The following is a 23,282-nucleotide window of genomic DNA, read 5'->3' on the forward strand; positions in this document are numbered from 1 at the left end:
AATTTGCAGCAAACTGATGAAGAGATGAAAATATCTGTCGCAACAACATCGTTTGTTTTAAATAGTAAAAGTTGTCTCCCGTGCAGCTGTCTACAAAACACTAATGGCAGTTTTCTTTTGGAGAGAAACCAGCAACAAACAGACGTTAAACTCGACTTCCGGGCGACAAACACCAAAAACAGAGACTTGAATTTCTCTGTTTTTTACTCCCTTACATTAAAACGTTGTTTTTGTTGCATGGCTTTTGTTATTTCTGTGTATTTTTGCAGCTTTAGTGCGTTCAAACTCACCTTCCTGGTGCGTGCAGGACAGAGACGTCAAAACAATGTCGACACATCCGGTTTCCAATCCTGCCTTCAAAGTAAAAGCTCCTCGTTTTTTGTTTTTTTTTCTTCTTCTTCTGTTGTTGGTGTTTTTAAAAAGCGGGGTTGACATCCAAAGAGTTGTATTGTCGCCTATCTCTGGATGTAAAGTGACACTACAGTTTCTTTATATCTTCAACAATAACAAATATATATTATTATTATTATTATTATTATTATTATTATTATTATTATTATTATGGTATATATACAGTGCTTAACAAATGTATTAGACCACCACTTATGCCACAGCTGCCCTAAATTAACAGCATTGGTAATTACCATAATATTTGTTTATGTTTAACCAAAATAACATTTTTAATGCTAAAATATTATTATTGTTATCCATTAATTTTCAAATTTACTGTTTTAGAAAAAATCACAGAAGTAAAAAAAGTAAAGCACATTATTATTTTTTGATTAAGATGTCAAATTATAGTTATTTGCTGTCATTCCTGAACAGTAATATGTGTTTTAGTGGTTGATTGTTATGCTTGATTAATTTCCCTGACTTCTCAGAGAAACCCACTTTGCAAAGCGGGCCAATATAAGAACCGTAAACAGAAAAGATTTGAGACATTTGTTTTTCTTTTATTGATGTTTGTAGAAACTAAACAAAAGCAAACTGCAACAGAAACCATTCAACACGTTGGACCCTTTTTTTTTCTTAAAGACGTTTGTGACCTTGTGACAAACTATTGACCTTTAACACCACAGGATCAAGGTCGAAGAAACTTAAAGATACACCTCTTTAATACATTTTCAATTTGCATAATTAATTGAAATTATGAATTATTATAAATAATGAAATTAGACAAGTGTACTATGATTTAATTTAACTCAAGGAATGAACTAAAATAAAATATTTGTCATATTTACATAAGAGATATACAGTAATATAACTGTGTAACAGGGTTTTATTTTGACACCTGTGTGTACAAAAACAGGAAACAAAAGTAATTTCAGAAACATTTAAAAGAAATCTAATCTAATCCGTCTGAAGTTTTAAAGTGCCACTTAATGTTTCGGCTTCATGATGAAACTCAAAGTCGTGTTTCCAGGACTCGACTGACTCAAGGAAGCTGTGCACCAGCAGGCAGCAAAGTGAGGCACCAAAACACGATTCAATACTGGTTAGGTTTGATGGGACAGTGACAAAAACGTGCCACTCGAACCAACTGCGTCATTCCACAAAAAAAACAGGAGCTGAAGTTTGGATCAATCGGACACGGAGCCTTTAGAACACTGAGATGAACCTCTCTGGGATGTCTTTTGAATCTTCTGGTAATGTTTCTGTAAAATAATAAAAAGTAAATAACAAGAGTGAGTTTCATTGTGTGTGTGTGTGTGTGTGTGTGTGTGTGTGTGTGTGTGTGTGTGTGTGTGTGTGTGTGTGTGTGTGTGTGTGTGTGTGTGTGTGTGTGTGTGTGTGTGTGTGTGTGTGTGTGTGTGTGTGTGTGTGTGTGTGTGTGTGTGTGTGTGTGTGTGTGTGTGTGTGTGTACCTGCAGGTTGTCGTAGTGCTTCTGGCTGCTGCAGTGGAGCTCCTTGGCCGTCCTCTCGTTCAGGTAGAAAACGGAGCAGATGTTGCAGAAGAAACCGGATTTGGGGACAACAAACTCCTGACCTGAAGAGAGAGAGAGAGAGAGAGAGAGAGAGAAGTGAAAAGTTGAAACTGTAGCGAGACATTTTCATCTCGTGTTGTTTACAGATATAAAGGTTAAGCGTCTGCGACTCACCGAGGGGGTTGTTGGGTTTATACTCTGGCAGTTTGAAGTCTGCAGGGACAGAAGGAGACTGAGAACGAGACCGCTTTGCTTCAGTTCCATGAATCTCCCTCCTGCTTTTATTCACCACTAAAGAAGAGAGAGACATAAAAAAAACCTGTCATCACTTGACCAATGAGTTATTATTTACATCCCATAATTTCCTCCTGAGACATTTTAAGACAGATCCACTTCTCCCGGGATGGAGAGCGAGCACCATTCTGTCTGGAACACAACACCATCCATCCATCTTTGAGTTTTCTGTACCTTTGATGGCAGCCCGGCTCCTTTCTTGGTTCGCCTCCTCCCCGTCTCCTTCCTCCAGAGTTTTGTTCTCCAGCTGCAGCTCCGGTCCAGCAGAGGAGGTGTCAATGCCAGGTTGGGTAGCTGCTTTGACCTCTGCCGTATCCTGGACCCTAACTGTCTCCTGGACCTCAACTGTCTTCCGGATCTCAACTGTCTCCTGGACCTCAGCTGTCTTCTGGACCTCTGCTGTCTTCTGGACCTCAGCTGTCTCCTGAACCTCTGCTGTCTTCTGGACCTCTGCTGTCTTCTGGACCTCAACTGTCTTCCGGATCTCAACTGTCTTCCGGACCTCAGCTGTCTCCTGGACCTCTGCTGTCTTCTGGACCTCTGCTGTCTTCTGGACCTCCGCCATGTCCTGGACCTCCTCTGTCTCCTGGACCTCTGCTGTCTTCTGGACCTCCGCCATCTCCTGGACCTCTGCTGTCTTCTGGACCTCTGCTGTCTTCTGGACCTCCGCCATGTCCTGGACCTCCTCTGTCTCCTGGACCTCTGCTGTCTTCTGGACCTCCGCCATGTCCTGGACCTCTGCTGTCTTCTGGACCTCCGCTGTCTTCTGGACCTCCGCCGTCTTCTGGACCTCCGCCATGTCCTGGACCTCCTCTGTCTCCTGGACCTCAACTGTCTCCTGGAAGTCCGCTGTCTTCTGGACCTCCTGTGACAGTTTGGCTGACTCTTTGTCCAATGGTTTGGGGGCTTCAAGTGAAGAGGATGGCAGGTCATCGCTTGGTTCCTTGTCTTCTTCTCTTTGGTCTTTGGTGCTCACAGTTTTGCCCCTGGTGGATTTCCTCACTTGTCAGCAGAAGTAGAGAAACAGAGATGTAAGAATGTGTTACCAATAATCATCTGTTCTGTGTGTCGTATAGAGGTAGGAGCTCCGTGATTGGCCAACAGCAAGACTTCCTGTAATACTGTGACTTTATATAAAACATAAGGATCTGTGTGGTTCTTATGTGTCACCTGGAGTCCGTCTGGTTTTCCTGCCTCGACCTCTTCTCTTAGATGTTACCGCTTCCTGTTCCTCCTCTTCTTCCACCTCTCCGACCTCATCCACCGTCACAAAGTTCACACTTTCATCTAAAAAAAAAAAAAGAGAGAATGAATTATTGGTTGAACACTGGTTTTGAGGAAAGGCTTTTATTAAGTATAAAGTGGATGGTCAAAACCCGGACTAAAATAAATCACACTGTAATTTAAAAAAGACAAATAATCTCTTCTACCATCTTGTGGGAATACTGCTCTATTCTCTCTGCTCTATACTCGCTCACCTTTGTCTTCATTGTGTTTGCGCTTTGCAGGTCTGGAGGATTTCTCAGCTTGGTTTTCATCCGGTTGTTCTTCTTCTTCACCGACGCCAGCTTCATGTAAAGTCTAAAACACAAACACAGGAGATCTTTAACATCTGGTTTGAACGGGTTGATTTATTTGTGCTTCCCTTTAGAGATGGTACTACACCAGCTTCTTCCAAATGGACTCGACCAATACCAATCCAATAACCAAAGTATGTCTTCATTGGTGAGGTTTTTAGGTTATAGTATCAAATTGGTGCATTTAATGGCACACTTGGTGGTAAGACTTTTTATAGTATTTGAGGACAAGACAGGTACAGAAATTAGTCTTCCATCCAGTTTTAGAAACTTACATTTCCCAGAGGAAGAACCTAAACTTGCATGCTTTTTCAAAATCTTGAACTTTACCTCTTGGATCGAGGTGTTGACTGATTTGTCCTCCTGGCTCTGGTCGGTCTCCATCATGTTTTCTTCAGCCTGTCCTTCAGTCACTCCAAAAGCGTCGGGTGCCGGAGGTTCTCCCTTCTTGATCTTCCCACCGCAGTCTTGATGGTCTCGCGCCCCTTCCTCCACAACGTCATCTGGCCCCACCTCATCCAGAGTAACAAGCTCCTGGGTATCAACCTCCTCCTCCTCTTTCCTTCCTCCTCTCTTATCCCTGCTCTTCCCTTTCCCACATCCCCATCCTCTGCTGCCGCTCCGGCTCCTTCCTTCCTGTTCCTTTGGAGACCGCTTCTCTTTTGCGGCAGCTTCGCTCTTCCTTAGTTCTTCTTCCTCTGCCGTGTCGTCGGGGTAATCCTCCTCCTCGTCGCTAACCTCGTCCAGGTTCACCAGAGCGCTTGGCGTCTGTTGCTTCTCAGGGGACTTCTGCTTGTCCTCTTTTTCAAGTATGCCAGTATCGCTCTGGGTTCTGAAAGGTGATGGTTCCTTATTGTCAATGTCTATTTTGGGTGTCCTTTCCTTCTCCCCAGCACCCGACGGATCATCATATCCCTCAACTCTCCGATTGGGACTTTCCTTCTTGACAAGCAATTTTCCGGATGCTTCCGTGACAGTAGGACAAATTGGAGTGCCTTCCCTTTCAGCTTCTTCATCCTCTGTCTTAGCTGTTTCCTGTCTTTCAATATTGGAATCCCCCATCGCTGTTAGCTGATCGTCTTCAAGAGAATCTACGATCTGATATCTTGGTTCTTTCTCCTCTTCCTCACTTTTGGTTGATGTGTGAGATTCGCACTTCTGTTCTTGTTCGTCAATGTTCCTAGAGATCGTCCCAGACTGGTCTGATGGTGGCTCATCATCGACTGACTCATCCTCTACAGAATCAAGAATCTGATAAGACGCCTCTTCTTCTTCTTCTTCGGCCAATTTGTCAGATGCTTCTTTGTCAATCGTCTTTGGTGTTGCGCCTTCTTTTTTAGCTGGTTCAACCTGTTTTTTAGGTCTTCCCCTCTTTCTTTTAACTCTTGTACCAGCCCCATCGTCTTTAATAACCTCATCCTCCACAGAGTCCAGTATTTGAAAGGAAGAAACATCCCCACTTATCCCTTCTACATCACTGGCGCTCTTCTTCGGTGGTGGTTTCTCTTTTGGAGGAGCTTTCTTTGGCGTGTCCTCCCTGGCAGGAGTACGCCTACTTCTTGTCGGGGTGTCCTCCCTGTTTTTTGTCTTCTCATCTATCTTAGTTCTGTCCCTCCGTCCTCTGCTCGATCTTGTTGCAGTGGCTGGTTCATCATTAACCGCCTCCCCTTCCACAGAGTCCAAAATCTGAAATGCACCCTCCTCGTCCCCGTCTGGATTTTCAGATGCTTCTTTGAGATCTTTCCCCACAGTCTCCTCTTTCTTTCCTCTGGTACTTCTTCTTCTACCTGGTCTGTCTTTAGTGATGTCATCTTGATCTGAACTATCTTCAACAGAATCTACTATCTCAAACATCATCTCCTCTCTGTCCCCAGTGGCGTCCATCTTTGTCCGTGTTGTAACTCCCTTCTCTTGTTTCTTTGGTGACGTCTCATTCTCATCTCTTTTGGATGTTTTGCTTGTGTGGCCGCTCCTCCTTGAAGGTCTACCGTCTTTTGTCGAAGTGGCCTCTCCCCTCTTTGTCTTTTTCCTCCCTTTGTCAGTCTCTGACTCGGTCTCAGTAGTTGTTAGCGGTTCTTCCACTGAATCAATGATCTGGTAAGTGTCTTCCTCCTCTAGTCTTTGCCCTTTGTCGTCTGTAGATATCTGCCTACTGGAGGTTTCATCAGTTGAATCCAATATCTCAAAGGTTTCTTTTGCAGTATCATCACTGCCAGGGCTTTTGGAATTGTCTTTGTTGACACTTTCTTGAACAGGCTGGTCTACGTTTGGGATTTGGGTTTGGCCTTTGACTTCTTCGTCTTTTAATTTTGTCTTCTCCCCACCCTCCTTTACAGAACTATCCACTTCTGGACTTTGATCTTTCTCGGACAGCTGCATTACTCTGGAACCGTCATCTTGGACCTTGTCGCTGTCTTTTTGACCTTGGCGAGAAAGATCCATTCCCATTTCACTGGACGCCTCTGTTTGGGCTTTAGGTTCATCATCGATACTGTCCAAGATCTGGAAGAGTTCTTCATGCAGAGTCGGGGATTCCTTGGGCCCAGTGTTCTGGGTTTTAGAACTGTTGTCCTGGTCGCCATCACCCTTCACCATTGAGGTTTCCATCTCTGACTCCACAGATTCTGCAGCAGCGCCCTCTGCTGACCAGTTGTGGACGGACTTTGCCTCAACACTCTTTGTTTCTTCTCTAAGTTTCTCTGGATGAGTCTCTAAAGAGGCCTCAACACTTCCTGTAGATTTAGTCTTCTCTCTTGCAGCAGTTGATGAGCGGGTCCTTGGGGAGGTTGTTGTATCGGATGACTTGACGGGAGATTTTGTCCTGCTCTGTTGTGTTTTCTTATCAGGGGTGGAAGGAGTTTCAGTCACCACTGAAGACGAGGAGGAGGAGGACTTACTCGCACTGGAGGATGAAGGTTTGGTTGGGGATTTGCTGTGCTCGGATGAGTTTTTAGAGTCAGAGCCTTTACTTGATTTGGATGTTGAAGAGGATGAGCTCTTGGAGTCCTTCGAAGACCTCGTTGAGGTCCTTTGTCCGCTTGAACTCTGCCTCTCTCTTCTCTCTCTGGAGGAATGTTTGGATGAGGACGAGTGATGAGGCTCGGGGTTTGGGTCTTCAACTTCAACTTCATCACCGACTTCATCAACAGTGACAAATTCCTCCATGTTCACATTCTCTGTATCAGTGAGATTTGCATCTGAAGAAGCGGCATCTTTAAGATCGTCCTGACCCTGGATGAAGAACAACGAAAAAGTCAATTACTGATTATTACAAGACTGAATGTTCTGCATTATTGTAAGACTTTTGCATAAACTGAACTGCTCTAACGAGAGACAAGAAGCCTGTTTACCATTTTTTCAGATCCGTCTTCAGCTGTTGATGTTTTTGAGTATGTGTTGCTTCCACCAGAACCCGAAGGATAAGTATGTTTTCTTTTTTAATATCAAGTGATTGAAAGGTTTTTGGACATGTTACAAAATAACACAGTTGTCAGACCTTCTCACACGTACAAAACGATTGTATCTAACAGCCGATGCTCCAGAAGTGGACCTCGGCTCATCTCTTTCATTGTGTAGAAACTACGTCGTCTCATGTCTCATTCAGCGGTAAGTAAACTCTCAGTATAAACTCCTAAAGTCATCGGTGACGAGCTTTGAGTGTGAGCTAGAGCGAGCAAGAGGTAGAGAGCGAGCAGGGAGACAGGGAGGCGTGTGATTGGTTCATCAGATTGGTACCTCGTGGCAACCATTGGTCGAAGTTTTTACAGACTTACAAACTGATACAGATGACAAATTTTATTGTATTTTCTTCTTTTCTCCTTTTTCAGAGAACATGATTTATTAATTTCTGTCAGGACCTAAAGACAATTTCAACCAAAATTGTAAAAAGTGAATCTGGAGTAAATTACCAACCCTGCCTTTAATCTTGTCTCCACATTTTGCCTCTGAAAAAAAAACACCATAGGCGATGAAACTGAACGATCTAAATCCAGGCCTCACCTCGTCTTCCGTCCTCTTCAACCTTTTTGCCGCTAGTGTGAGTCTGTGCTGGCGCACTGCTGCCGTGAGCGCCTGTAAAATTTCTGTGTCTATCTGAGGGAATTCTGCGAGGTCTTCTTCAGGCATGGGCGCTGTGGATGAGGGATCAGGGCTGGAAGCAGCAGGGACTACGTCTCCACTGCTGACTACAGAGGCAGACGGGGTATCTGAGGCAGAGACCAAAGCTGTGTGCGGCTCCTCTTTCACGAGCATCTACAAGAAGTCAAAATGTGGCTTGATTAATCATCTTTATCATAGCTCTACATTTATTCTACAGATATTTTTGAAGTGGTTGTTATCTTGACTTAACAACATGACCTAGACTGTCGTTTTTCAAGCAAATCGTTTTAAGAAACTTACTTGTGGTGAGAGGCGGGGATTTTCTGGTAGACCCTCTGAAAGAGACACAAGAGAGTAAGAAAGACAGTCAAAATGTAAACAACTGAATGTCCTTCTGGGGATATCTTACCTGTTCTCTCTTTGCACAGAAGCTGCTCTTCCGTCTCCCCCCGGGTCAGAGGTGTGCCATCAGCAGAAGAGTGAGGGGACGATGCCGTTTCCTCTTTCTTCTCTCCTGCAGCTTTCGGCTGAGCTGTGACCGATACGGCTTCTGTGAGATACAGAGAATTTGTAAGGAGGGAAATCCTATGGGAGCAGTTTGCAGTCATCAATGTTCATAAAATAAAAAATGATCAACAAACTACGACCAGTGAAAATGAAACGGGAAGTACCAAAATGTACACAGTGTCAAAGGAGCACAGAATACTAAGATCTGTATGTGAAGTGGCCAACAAGAACTTCACCTCTTTTTGGTGGGCCGATTCAAAACCATGAACTGGGTTGGTCACCATCTTAGACGAAGACTTACCTGTTTTTAAATAGCTGCATTGGTACGCATTCATCTTGTGTACTTCGTGGCCACGCCCTGGTTTCAGCAGACTGTACCAACCTAGAAACCGATCAGAATCTTGAACCGTCTTGAACTCTATAAACACCTGGAGAACACACACTTGTTAGTAACAGGTGAGACCGACAGGAAGTCAGTGTCAGACTCATGTCCATGCATATTGTTGTGAATACCTTGTTGAGGAGAGGCATGAAGTTCTTGAAAGAACCAAAATCCTTCAAAGCTTCCCTGAGCTCCTTGGTCTCCTCCAGTGAGATGTTCTTGATCAGCACTGTTTTATTTCCTTCACTCATCTCACCCTGAGTCCAGGAAAGAGACACTGGTTTACAGAATGTTTCACAATGAAAGAACATTTTGATGCGGCCAAAAAGTTGGGATTAAGACGCCAACTCAAAGCGGACAGTTGTGGAATCAGAATGATAAATATTTAGTGTGGATGAAAGTCTTAAACATGAAGATGGATTTTTACTTACAGACTTCATCTGCTGCATCAGGGTGGTATATAAACCGAGCTACGAGAGAAACATCAGAGATATTACTCAAACAAGTTAACAAATCCTCTCATTATACTAACTCCTACCTGCAAAAGTTACAGTTCTGGATTTTGTGCAGTTCAAGGTCCAATCAGTGAGATGTGTAGAGAGTGAGATGATAAAGGTATCTTACTATCTGATCATTAAGGAAACATGTTGAAGTGCTGGCTTCTCTGACAACAATGCAGCAGCCAGTATGTCCTCCTTCTAACTTTAGATTCTGCTCCTGAATGCTCTGGATTTGTTTGTAGAGAAGGTAAGGCGGTTTTAAGGCGACCCCCCCACACGGCCTGTTTTGGACGCCCCTCGGTTTGCCAGATATGAGAGCAGTTATCAGGTCAACAGGTGTTGCAGCGATGGAAGCGGGCAAGAGAAGTGGTTCAGATAGAAGTGATTGTACCCGACCTAAAAAGCCTCTGCATGTTTCTAATAAGCTCCAGGAGCAGAAACGTGCTCAAACTAGGATCAATATTGGAGATGCTTTTGAAAAATGGAGAGAGGTTAGAACACAGAAAGGTTTACAGACCCATGCAGAGCTGGATAAACACTGAAGCTTCAGAGTCCACCACATGGTGACCTGTGTGAGCATCCACTCTAGAGAGGGGGGGGGGGGGAGACCGCTCTGTACAATGATTTGAATTTGGACTGCAGTACCCATTTTAACCACTAGGTGTCAGAGTTACACACTGCTCCTTTAAGAAAACTCTGTAAGTATGTAGAAATCATTGAACATCAGAAGTGTTGTGTTCATGCTTACCGGTTCGTTCATTTGGTTTCCGGTTAACACCTTGATCAGGAGTGGAGATCCTTTCAAAACAACGCAGTGATCAACTGAAGCCTTCAGCGCGTCACGTACGCTCTTCACTGTCGGCATCATGACGAAAGCCTAAAAAAAACAGCAGGGTGGGAAGAAATTTCACTTCCTTTAGTCCCTTTTTTTTTGTACTTTTTCAAAAGCATTTCAAACCCTGAAATATGGTTAAAAAAAAATCAGCCTGATAGAGGGATAACCGGGTGCATACCACTCGAGCCTGTGGAAAAACAAAGATGCTGTCGTCCGTGTGTCGAAACCCGAGAGGAGTGAGCAGCTTGGTAACATCGTCCTCGGTGTAGCAGCCGTCGTTATACTCGGGCAGATCAGATACGAGCAGCTGCCTCTTACCGAGCTTTGAAAACTGTCAAATAAATAAATTAAAATGGGGATAAGAGTGGAGAGTCAGTTTGGGATATCTTAAGTAAAAAAGATTCTTGCTATGGATTGAAAACTGACAAAACAGCTCAAAGGTCAATGTGTGATGTCATAAGGTGGATATTACTTTGGACTCGTCAGCTGAGCTGTCTGAGTGTTTGTTAAAGTGAAATGAGACATTCAAAGATGGAGCAGTGTCCTTCTTTTACATCACTGAGACTACAGGGAGACACTGAGGACCACTATCTACGGTGAGCCTGAAGGGACAAAATAGCATGAGATTAATCGAGCCTCTTATCTTCTGGTTGAACTGAACTAAAGAAGACTTATTCTGTAACAACATAGAAGTGAGGGAACTTACTTTTTGGTTGAAGCAGCGCTTTACGTTGAAGCAGCCTGTAAAAAGGGAAAGAATTATAAGAAATAAAAGGGTACGAGTTTATACAAGAGGTGACCCATCTCCTTAAAAGTTTGGATGTTGTGAAAATGTAAAAAATAAAAAAATAAACCAAAGTTTGAATGAGATGATTTTGAAAACATTTAAATCTATAATTTAATTTAAAAAAGCTCAAAAGACAGCTCAAATGTTTTCCAATTTCCAACATGAAGATATATTAGATTCTTGGATTTGATTTTTACCTATTTTCGTTGTATCTAGCAGCTTTTCTACCTTCTCCCCGACAGTCAGAGGGGTAACTGAAGAAGCAGGCTGCTGCTCGCTCGTTACTGAAGCCGTCGGCTGCATTGTCAGAGATGCAGCTTCCTCGGCTGAGACATTGTCAGACGCTTCGGAGGCATCCATGGTCGATGCTGCATCTGAACCGGTCGGCGGTCGACTCTCTCCGGGTTCGTCTGCTGAACTTTCCGGTGCAGCCTCTGAACTCGTTTCTTCCCCTTTGACTTCCACAGGTTCTGATACTTTACCTCCTGACACCTCGAGCTCCATCGGTTCATCTGAATCTTCAGCGTTGTCGGGTTTTCCTCGACTCTCTGGTTCAACAGCTGGTTCATGTGCTTTTTCAACATCCTCGGCCGTGTCCTTCGGCTCCTCCAAAGACTCTTGAAGCTTAGTTTCAGATTCTTTAGGCTTGGAGTTGTCCTCAGACTGATGATCTGGAGCTGTGGATTTAGTGGGATTCTTTGCATCTTTTGGAGCTATTTCAGAGACGCTTTCTTTAGTGGCAGCTTCTCCTGCAGGCAGCTTGTCCGCTGGAGTTTTGGGTTTCTGTGTTGTTGAGACCGTTTCTACTTTAACCTCTGAGGCCTTCACCGGTTCTGGAGCTTTTGGTTTGTCTTTCAGCTCCTCTCCAGGTTCTCTAACGGTGGTTTTAGACTTTTCAGATGCAGGCTTGTTTCCAGGAGACTTGGACCCTGAGGCTCCCTCTGTAGACAACGATCCAGTTTGTAGAGTTTTGGCTTTCTGTTGGGTCGAGACGTTTTTACCTTCTGAAACCGCCTTTTTTTCTGTTGTGACAGTTGGTACAGCTTTAGGCGTGGTAGATTCAGGTTTTCTTTAAGAAAAAAAGGGGGGAAGTTAAGGTAATGATTTGAATGCTTTTCTATGTCCTACATTTTAAAGGTCACATATTGTCCTCTTCAACATGTTTAAATAAGTCCCAGAGCTCCTCAAAACATGTCTGTGAAGTTTCTTGTTCTAAATCCACTCTGATCCTGTATTTGATCATGTCTATAAACCCCTCTATTTCAGCCCTGCTCAGAACAGGCTGTTTCTGTGTCTGTACCTTAATATGTAAATTAGCTGTGCCTGACCACGCCCCCTCTCTGGAAGGGCTTGAGTGTACTCGGTGCTTTCTCTCTCCATGTCCTATTGTTTACGGTGAGAAGGCAGACTCAGAGGGCAGAACAAACACCTAGCTGTGGGAGTGTCACCCACCTGGGGGAGGGGCTACTGCCCTTTGTGATGTCACAAAGGGAAAATCTCCAAACAGCCTGTTTGAGCACACATTTTCTGAAAAGTGGAGCAGGCTAAAGACAGAAAGGATGGACTTTTCTCATCATTGGGGGGTTTGTAGACTGACTAGGGACACAGATTAGTGTCAGAGAAACATGGTGGAGTGGATTTTGAAACATATGTGACCTTTAAAAAGGCCAAGGTTGAATTACTGATCAAATATTTGTTTTCATATGAACAATACCATTTCAATATCACAGATATAAAACCTTTACATGCATAAAGAATGCCTCAGGTCAGTATATCTGCACGACACTACACTTTCCACTACGGCCATATACTCAGGCACACAAGAGGAACATGTCCACCATTCAATCACATAAGAAGAGAACTTTGTCAAACATGTCTTACTTCAGAGGAGGGGTCTTCTCCTCTTTACAAACAGTCACCTGTGATCAAACAAATTCAGATTTTAGATTAACTTGAATCTTGACAGAGTGCTAACACATGTTAATAGCTAACATTACCAGGGGTCAAAAATGTAAAAAAAATACCTTTTCTTTGACAACAGTGAGAGGGATTCTGTTGACATAGAATGACTTCAAGCTCTTCAGCTTTTTAGCATCCTCTTCTTTCTCGTAAATCACCACGCCCTTTGTGTAAATAAACACAGGCGTGTTTCAAGGACTGGATACAGACTGAACACTTGATCATTTAGAATCAGCGGAATCAAATACCAAAGATAAAGTTTAAGGCAAGGAAATACAGACTCCTCACACGTACCTCCATCTTGGCCCGAAACACAACAACAGACTTTGTTTTTCCAAACTGCTCGACGGCAGAGAGCAGTTCACTGTGAGAGAGAGCAGGGCAAATCCCCTGCAGGGTCACCATGGTCGGAGGTGACACTTTACTGGACTGCGATAAGAGAGAGAGAACATGAAGTCAGATTTAGAACAAAGACAGTGTTGGACATCGTTAACGAGTGCTCAACATGTTTGTCTATGGACTAAAAAAAAAGTCTTAAATGTTTGATGACAAAAAGTGGAAGTAAGGCTGTCGCGGTAACCGCTGAAATGAAATACCGCGGTATAAAAACAAGCCAACCGCGGAGAACGTAGGCAAACCGCCACAACCACTGCAACTGAAGTCAACCCACCCCGTCTCGTGGTGAGAAGGAAACAATGGCAACTGCACTCGTACCTAAACCCTTTGTTAACATTTTGTCTCTCAGCCAAATCAAAAGGAGAATGAGCTCATTCAGACGATGCAATTTGAAAAACATCGGCTCCAAAAAGATCCATGTGAAACCAGGAAACACGTCTTATTTGAGCTCTGGGTCGCAATCATTTTTTGATTGTGACTTTTACTTATTTTATTGCCGACCCCTGATTCACAAAAGGATTGGAAGATAAGGGATGCCATAATACCGCATACCGTGCTATTGAGGCACCCTGGATCACCGCGGTGGAATTCCTATCCGCGACAGCCTTAAGTGGAAGGAGAAAGACTTTTTCTTTGGGTTCACACACTTCAGGTTAAGTCTTTGTTACCTCGCTCTTCTGCAGGTTTGGCTTTGCTTTAGAGGCGTTCGTTGCAGACTCCTTCCTTGCTGTAGAGGAGGATGATGCAGACGATCTCTTTCCTCCAGCAGAGGGAGGAGAAGAGGAGCGTTTCCGTCCTTTACCGGAGGAAGAGGAGGAGGAGGATTTTATCTTGGATAGTTCAGCCACTAAGGCGGGAGCAAGACTTTTAACCACGGCCTCCAGGTCGTTCTGATTTGACAGTGACTGGATACCTAGAGGGACAGAGAAGAAGGAAGTTGGTCAGACTCACTTTGGACCAAGAGTTCTTCAAGTATTTTAAATGTCTCATACCTGATGTTTCCAGGAGTTTCTTAGCCAGTCTCTCTGCGCTGCTTTTCCTCTCTCGTTCAGGGCACGACTCCGACGCCGACGATGATCTCCTCTCACGCTTCTTTCTCGGTGTTGAACGTCTCTCACGGCTCCTTCTCGGTGTCGACCCTCTCCTGCCACTCCTCCTTGGGGACGATTGTCTCTCGGGGCTCCTTGAACGTGACCGATAGCGTGAAGGGATACGCCGATCGCGCCATGGAGAGCGAGAGAGAGATCGTGAGGAAGAACGAGACCGGGATCGGGACCTATTTAAGACAAGGGACAAACTATTCTAAAATGTCCATATCGACCAGTGTGACAATGAAATACCTCCCAACACATCTTGATTTCTAAGAGGATGCCGGAAAAGGTTTTAAAGGTATGATGTTGATGCACATGGTTTAAGGGTAGGAACAGAATCTTGATACTATAGCCTGAAGGGTAAGAGGACCCTCTGGTCCCTGATACCAGAATGTATGTCTGACAGACCTGCGATGGTATCTGGAGCGATGAGGCGATCGTGATGGACTACGTCGTTTATTCCTTCGACCGTCAGAGCCATGGCGGCGAGGGGGGCTCTTTTGACTTGGATTCTCATGCCTGGTTCTCTCATGTCGGCGAGTCTGTGCAGAGGTTGAGGGTGAGGACTTTGCATCTTTACCTGCGGCCCTGATGATAGCAACAAAGACAAAGGCATAGGTGAATGATGGTGTTTTTGGAGTTGGAATCAGCTGATGAGTTGCCAAACCAAATGTCAAGTTATGTGTAAAATCAGTAACACAGCCCGACGTCGGCCGTGAGGAAGAACATTACCTGGACCCGATATTCTTCTCAGCATCCCAGTCAGGGTAACTGTGGGAAAGACAATTCAAGCAGCCAGATTTAGAAAGTAGACGGCCACATTTTGTAGCAAAGGTAACAATTTCTGCATTTCGATAAGTGGTAATTAACTTCTGCACTCGGGGAGCTCTTAGGTCACAGATATGCGTTCTCTTGAAAATGACTACATCACAGGTCTTTCAAAAGATTAAAAAAAGACTCACCTTCTTCGAAATTTCTTGCAGCTTTCAAGGTGAAGACTGGTGTTCTGATGTGTGATCCAATCCTTGTACCCAGGGGGGAAAAACACATTAATAGTCTTTCTGTGATTTACCTACGGCTCGTGTTTTATTCAATTAACTAAAGCCTGAATCAGAACCCAGACGGTCCAAAGTCTGCTCCCTGTTGGCGATATGATAACACCCACAATTACAAGTCTACGAGAGCAACATTTATCTGGCTTTTTTTTAGGTGTCTGTCTACTGCAAAGTGGTGGAAAACAAAAACAAGAGATGAAACAATGTTTTTCACTCATGGCTTTGGTGTAAGCCAAGGATTATATTGGGGATATTGATAGTGGCGATTAGGAACAAGTTCCATATGGACACATTTTTGAGGATATGAGAACTTACAAGACTTCATTGTAAAAGAAATCGAACATAGAAGTGCCTTTAACACACAAAAAGAAAAAACTAAGAATTTCTTCTTTGTTTTGAAGAATTGGTTGATGGCTGGTCTCGCTGTTTGCGGCATCATTGGGTCCTATGGTACGCCAAGGTCACCTCTGCAGAGATCGCACCGAAGGATGGATCAGGCCAAAAGCAGGAACGGAGAGACATCTGGAGTGGAGACAGGATGCTCTGGAAACTGGCGAAAGGACTTAGCTGGTATGTCCTTTTTAACGTTTTAAAAAAGACATGAAGAAAATAATAAAATACGGGCTGAAAAAAATAAGTGCTTGCTTGTAGCTCTGGCTTCATAACGTTTGAAGTTGTAAGTGGAACGTCTTCTTACGGGGAAATGGGTAAAATAAATTATAAAAAAGGGGCCAGCGTTGCTTTGCAAAAGCAGCCAGTGTTACAACAAATGTAATAAATCAAAGCAACATCATGTTGTTGATTTACATAAATCAAATTGAAACGGGGGAAACGACCATCTTCCATCTTCTTCTTGTTCTTCACGTTCGCAGATTCTTCCATGCCAGGTCTTCCCGGCCGCCTGGTCCCATTTTCAGTAACAGTCTTCGAATACTGATGTTGTAACAACAGTTTTGATTGAAGTAAGATAAAAATCTGAACCAACAATCAACAGCCAGCTCTGACTTAGTTGGTGGTTACATCATATCAATCAACTAGTAGTGGTACGAATAGTTCAGACTGTTAACTAAACTATCCTGAAACGGTGCAGCAGTGTGAACTGGCAGGTCTTAGCTCGACAAATGCTAGCTGATAGCTACTTAGCTTGTCATGCTGCCAGCAGCTAGTTTTAAGGTGAAAGTCACTACTCCTGTTTAAGACATTGGTTTGTAGCTAAGTCACTTGGTCAAGTGCGTAACACACAAAACAGTAAGTATTGAGATCAACAACCCACATTTGAAAAATGAAGAGTGAACAGAAAAGTCTTCCACTCACCTGCATATTAGTACAGTTTTTGTTACACAGAGAACAGGTATGTGGAAAGAGTCTTGGGGTCGTAGCTGCATAGTCATTCATCATGGCTGGTGTCGGCTGATCCTTGGAGACCGCCACCTTGGCAGAAGACTGCGCGTTGGAGGACAGCATCGCCAAGTGATTGTAGAGAATCAGGCCCGCAGGTGGCTGAGGATGAACTGGAGGAAGAACGAAGGGGCAAGGATTTCCATGGATCCCAGGATGGAATGGAATAGGGGGAACTGATTGTGCAGCAGAAGAAACTGGAGGCCACATTGTTTGTCCTGCCTGAGAAACAGGTTGCATCTCCTTCTTTTGTGTCTGCTGCAGTTGCGTCTGCTTCTGCTGCACTTGCTGCAATTGGGTCTGCTGATTCCGCTTCTGCTCCATCTGCTGCTTCTGGCTTGTCTGCACCTGTATCTGCGTCTGCTGCACTTGCTGGACTTGGGTCTGCTGACTCTGCTTCTGCTCCAGCGGCTGCTTTTGGGGCTTCTGCACCTGCATCTGCGTCTGCATCGGTTGTTGCTGCATTTGCTTCGTCTCTTTAACCTGCTGCCTTATGATATGTTCAACAACCACTGACCTTTTCGTTTTACTTGGATCCTTTGTACTGGCATCATTACTTCCAATGAGCACAAGGCCCGGTCTGCTTGGATGTATGCCATGGGACAAAGTGGATGGTGGTTGGGTTTTCGATTTTGCCTGGCGATCTACTTCTGGTTGATTCAAAAGAACAGGTTGGCAGTCCTCAAACTGGAGACCTCTGATGTCTGTATCTTTCTTTGGCAGAGAGTAAGAGCTGAGGATATTCTGCAAAGTCTGGTTTGGGTGGATCTGCAAACGTTTTGTCTGATCAGTGCTTTGAGAAGTTGCAGAACTCAATGCTGAACCACGCGAGGAAATGATACTGGTAAAAGAACTTGCCTGCTCACATGAAGAATCCAATGCGCTGCTTTTCCAATCCGTTGTATTTGTTTGCAGTGGTTGTTGAATGTATCTGCTAGCAGTACTGTCCATTGCTATCATACTACCAATCCTACCACTGTCTCGATCACTTTTCCTTCCGATCTCATTCACAGACCCTGCTGTATATTTGCCAGTATGTCCATAGTCAATCACATTGCTTGACTGGGGAACAGCTGATGGAGTTTTCTGCTGATGCATCATTGCCTCCCCAGTTCTATTCAAACTGTAGCTGCCCACTCCACTTACGGTTCTGGTAGAATGTGATTCCGGGAAGGTTTTAGACTGAACTTCTGCTGTTGATCTCTTGTCCTTCTCAAGGCGTATTTCCCGCAAGATGAACGGCAGGTTAGCAGGAGTAATCTGGTCTTCAGGATAGGAGATGAGATGTTCCAAATCATCTTTTTCGAGTCCAAAATGCAGAAGGACTTTTGCTGCTATTTCAGATGTGTACTTGGGTCGATTGGACTCTGTAGAGGCTGCAGGTCTGTGAGTAATTTGATAGTCATAATCGCCGAGCCCCTCACGTTCTCTTTTACTGGAGGTATCAAACCTACCATCATCACTTCTTGGGAAGTTAGACAAATCAGAGGGCGTATAAAATTTTGAGTCGTCAGCAGTGGGTGTTTTGTACTTTGATGAACAGTCAAAGGAGCTGCTGCCACTTTGACCATCCAAATTGTCTCTATGTCTCAGAGAGGCAGAGGTTGATGACTTTGGGTAGGAGTCCATTCCTGTGCTCAGAAAAGGGAGAAACTCATCCCTTTGTGAGCTGGAAAAGCGAGTGTCCTGGTCCATGGGCTGATCATTCGATCGTCCAAGAAGCCTTACCTCCTCTCTGGCTCTGCTAATGTGCATGTCTACAGAGCTAGCTATATCTTCATCCATGGCAGACCTACTTTGTTCAGTCCTGTAATTTCTCGACAGAGACATCAATGATGGTATGGTTTGCCTAGAGTTGTCAGGAATTCCAGAGGAAGCTCCGGAAGATCTTAGGCTGGAACTATGTCCAAGAAAGGAGGATGCCCCCCGAGGGTCCCTTTCTGCCTGTGTCGTCGAGAGTCCATACTGCCCCTGGGAGGAACTTTGGTTCCCAGAGGCATAGGGGTTATACAGGGGATTGGACATTGTGTTTGCAATCTTCAGAAGGTTGAGAAGATTGATGGCTGCAGCAGTTGGGCAAGGGGGCGTTGTGGATATGTAGGGAATAGATTTGTTGGAGTTGGTTGCAAATGTTACTCCCTGGCTGCCAAAAGCGAGAGAATTGTTTATCTGCGTCAGTGCTAGCTGGGCTTTCAGTTGAGCCAGTCGCAAGGAGGCTGCCTGTTGGCCAATCAGGAGTGAGCTCCCTGGGAGCCCTCCAAGCAGAGGGCTCGTCAAGGGCCCGGGGGTAGAACAAGGGGCACAGCGCTCCGATATTAATGCAAAGCTGAAAAGTTTAAAAAAGAAAGGAAGGGATTATTAAATGAGCTACATCGGCTTCATGGATGGCAGGGATCCACCATCTGGATGGTTGTGTCTTGGCTCTCAACTTTGGGGCTTCCTGTTGGACACACAATCATTGCAACTCTTTCAAATTCAGGTCTTCCCTAGCAAGGCAAAAGGGAGAAGCAAAAGCAACAACAGAGAGAAAAAAGCAATATCTAACATCCAGGGAAAAAACATTTAATTGAGCTATTCTGAACATTTTCAGAATAAATGATCACACGCACACTTGTTGAACTTTGAATGCCCACTTAAGAGACTTATAATGTGATGCAAACAGGGTATACAATAAAACAGAATTTTCTTCTACAAAAAAACAAACATGGTGTCTCTTGTGAGTGCCCACTTTCAAGCATTGTGGATAAAGGTGCTGGTGATGTGGTGGTCTCTTAAACTTCATAGCTCAGACACGTAAAATCTAAGCTCCTAATGCACTGAACTATGTCCAGAAAAACCTAGATATTACCCCGATCCATGATGCAGACATGAAACAGACAAAACCTTTCAGCCCCCTTAGATGAATGATAATAGAACACAGCTGGTAATCATCCCTCTTTTGCAACGTGGAAGAACAGGAATAAAACATGTGACACAATGAGCTCCAAACACTAAGAGAATTGGTCTTGGATCTCATCACTAAAGCTTCCTCCTTCTCTGCAGGAAGCCAACAAAAACACCTATGCACTATCGGCTACAAATAAAAAAATATATTGGACACTGAACAATCTAACGAGCCAGACAACAAACAGTTGGCTTATGAGTATCAACAGAAAGAATACTAGAGCGCCACTCACTGGCAAAACTGGAGCACACATTTCTTGAATGGTCTGTCAGCACAATCAACTGCATGGCAAATAATATGATTTGCCTATAAGCACAAAAGAAATCTACAAAATTTCACAACACCACAAAGACAACCAATAGGTTAAGTTCAGTGACTGAATTAGCCATAAGTGTTGATTTGTTTTAGTAGTAAGCCTCGAATGGTCCTTCGAGCAGGGACTACTGCTAATAGCCAATCACAGTTGTGATTTTTGGGGTGGCACCTGGGGTGGCCAATCAGATTTCTAGGGGGGCCCATGCCACCCCTCTTGTCACGCCCCTGCCTCCAAGGAACTCTTCCATTTCCGCCTTGTCTTCATTCTGAAGCATCAAATGCAGCCACTTGGTTTTGAACTCTGTCCTCCATTTGCTAACATCTCTCCTGAGATGTTTGCAAGATCTAAGTTACACGTTTCATATTATGACAAACAAAAACGTCTGCGAGACTTTTATCACGAAAGATATGGGAAATGATGATGAATGAAGTATACCTTAGGGAGGAAAGCCCTCAAGCTATCTTCAGGCACAGTTGCTGAGAGATCAGGATTAAGTTAAATTGTCTTTAAAAGGTAGAGTCAGCAGCGTTTTCCTAAAAAAATGATATAAGGGTCAATGACGTGACGCTCATTCTTTTGTGTCCATAAGGTTTAGTTAACTTTTAAAGGCTTAAAATGTAAAAATAAATGCACAAATGAGATGCTTTCATCCTTTGTTTTGAGGACCTAGTCTAAGATTTATATTTATTATAATTTTTTAGAGAATATTTGGGGTATGTAGGCGAAAATGTCTATGTGGTGTAACCGTTGAAACTTCGTACCAAAGAATTAAAATTGCTTTAAAAAGGTTACATTTTCAATATGACACCCTATGAACTAGCCTGGCATAATCTTACAATAGAACTGTTCAATAGTAAATAAAAGTAATGGACTTATACAAAAGTAGTGCTGCTCTTCCTCAGGGTGTGGGAGTTTGACTAAAGAAAGACAATGGGACCTGACAAATTCAGGAAATTTGAGGTACCTGAACGCATCTTCACTGTAAGAAACAATAAACAAATCCTCCCTATGGGGCAATAAAATATATGTATTGTAACAATGGAGATAAGTCCACTGAATTAAAATGACTCATACATCTTTAAGAGATAGTACTGTAATAAATATAGCAATAGGCCTACCCTGATGACTGAGGTCAATATTTGGTGGTGGCGTAGCTGTTTAACTAACAGGCCTGAGCCCTGCTGTTAAGTTTGAATTTAAAGCAGTTTAAACTATTTATAACAACATACGTTAGTTTTTTAATTAAAACGAACTCTTGTGGACCCAAAACGCAGCTAAAATTGAAAGAGTTATGCCCAGTGTTAAAACAAACAGCAGTCCTGATGAGAAACCGGTTACAAACACGCATAATGGTTAAAAGAAACACCAGAAAATACGACTGTAAAAACGCGATATTAAGGTTGTTAAGTTAGTGCCGAGGTTTTTTGTTGCATACCTTTCGTTATTTTTGTATATAGTGCAACTTAGAAGCGTCCATGCTCTTCGTTTCGTTTGCAGGAATCCTTAAACTGCACGGACTACTGACGACATTTCCGGCTTTAGTGCCCCGCCTTCAAAGTAAAAGCATGGTCGCTGTACACACAAGATTCAGCTCCGAAAGCTTTTCTTCGCCAAAATCAAACTGAAAGTGTTTGTTTAATTATTGTGTGTAGAGGGGAGCTTGTTTGGTTTACATTAAACTACAACTGGAGAGATTAAGTTTGCGTTTAAACCTCGTGTCTTTGTCAATTGTCAATTAAAGTCGAATTAAAAGAAAATAAATCAGTAACTATTCCAATTATACAATTAGGAATTTATTTTATATTTTCAGAAATTGTGGTAGTGTTTTCTTAAATCTATAATTCAATAGACAGAACGACAATCAGAGATTATAAAATTTAAAGTAGGCCTAGTTCATACTTGTTTACTAAGATATTTATTTATTTTCACTCTACAAGTGCAAAGATATACTGTTGAAGCAAACCTGTAGATGCCTAATAGAAATAAGATAAATATAAAAAAATAGCCTATACACATACAAAAACCCAAAATATACAAATACTAAACCCAAAATAGCATTTATCAACAAAGACCTTTATTATATTAATGTTTTTTTTTCTAAAGATAAAGATTAATTAGCAGAGAAGTTGCCACAGAGTTTGGGCGCCATGAAAAATAAAATGTAACTTTATTTTTTAGGGCTTCTGTCAGTCATGGGCCCTTAGAATAAGATTTTTAAAAAGTCATGTAAATGCTGCGATGGTACCTGTATTCTACCACAAAGTGGCACTATACCACAGAAATCTCCAGTCCCTCAAACATATTTTGAATCACTTCTGGGTTGGTGTTAAATTGAGTTCTATCACTTTTTTTTCACTGTAAAACTTTATGAATTTTCATGAAACACAACAAAATTAAAGTAGAATACATTTTAATTAAGAATACTTAAATGTTGAAACCTGAAGGTGAGGGGGTAAAATATGTTGTTAAAGTGTCTGTAGGGTAACAGTGTTAGCATCGTTAAATACAGTTTAAAAAGTAGAAACAGCTGAACCTGCTCTTAAAATGACGACAAACATATTCAACACGTGTCAAGATTATAAACACTTCCCTGTTTGTATCAACCAGACACGCAGGACCACCCTGCTCCGAGCCAGCGGAGCTTTAAGTCGTTGATAATAAACGGATATTTACAGACTGTTGACTCGACACTTCATCTGGAGGTGATGATGAACATTTTCATTAAAGGATTATTCTCTGTTGGGTATTGCAGCAAATTGATAATATATCCCCCTTCATCACCTCCCCCGGACCACGGGCTTAACACCCGACCACCACACAACAGCTGACTGGCAGCGCTGGGGCAGTGTGTGTGTGTGTGTGTGTGTGTGTGTGTGTGTGTGTGTGTTTCCCTACATGGTAGAGAGTGTGTTTCTGTGTCTGGAAGGAGAAATCAAGCCAAAAAGTGATTGGTTTTATTTTAAGGCTGTCAACACTTCCCTTACAGAGGTCGACACTCATGGCGATGACATCAACAAAGAGTGCACACACGGCCTCACACACACACACGGCCTCACACACACACACACACACACACACACACACACACACTCATACAAACAGAGAAGGCCATACACACATCGAGTGAGGCATACAAAGATATACATAAGTTGCACATTTCCAATATTGGTGGCTGGTCTTAAACCGGCACCGCTCTAGACCTGGTCCTCAACTGGTCC

General features: G+C 43.3%; 2 protein-coding genes across 2 annotated transcripts in view; both read right to left on the reverse strand.

Moving 5' to 3' along the window:
• The window catches only part of LOC132958976 (zinc finger protein 638-like), a 36,055-nt gene extending 35,747 nt beyond the window's left edge, over window positions 1–308 (reverse strand). The window contains exon 1 of the mRNA XM_061032054.1: window positions 291–308. The gene's annotated coding sequence lies outside the window, so the exon portion shown is untranslated. The remainder of the gene's footprint in view (window positions 1–290) is intronic.
• Window positions 309–932: 624 nt separating this feature from the next.
• On the reverse strand, window positions 933–21,577 carry LOC132958975 (serine-rich adhesin for platelets-like). Its single transcript, XM_061032053.1, has 27 exons — window positions 21,500–21,577; window positions 16,721–19,130; window positions 15,314–15,375; window positions 15,084–15,122; window positions 14,760–14,939; window positions 14,253–14,536; window positions 13,929–14,173; window positions 13,159–13,293; window positions 12,930–13,028; window positions 12,787–12,824; window positions 11,103–11,974; window positions 10,825–10,859; window positions 10,297–10,449; window positions 10,032–10,160; window positions 9,215–9,253; window positions 8,915–9,040; window positions 8,703–8,829; window positions 8,304–8,444; window positions 8,195–8,229; window positions 7,796–8,047; window positions 4,130–7,027; window positions 3,698–3,800; window positions 3,390–3,506; window positions 2,394–3,221; window positions 2,100–2,216; window positions 1,866–1,987; window positions 933–1,655 (listed from the first exon to the last, which is right to left on the reverse strand). Exons 2-27 carry the CDS (start codon window positions 18,827–18,829, stop codon window positions 1,581–1,583), a joined length of 9,360 nt encoding a protein of 3,119 aa, XP_060888036.1. The 5' UTR covers window positions 18,830–19,130; window positions 21,500–21,577; the 3' UTR covers window positions 933–1,580.
• Window positions 21,578–23,282: the final 1,705 nt, after the last annotated feature.

This window comes from Labrus mixtus, chromosome 23, assembly GCF_963584025.1.
Source record: "Labrus mixtus chromosome 23, fLabMix1.1, whole genome shotgun sequence".
Taxonomy (NCBI): domain Eukaryota; kingdom Metazoa; phylum Chordata; class Actinopteri; order Labriformes; family Labridae; genus Labrus; species Labrus mixtus.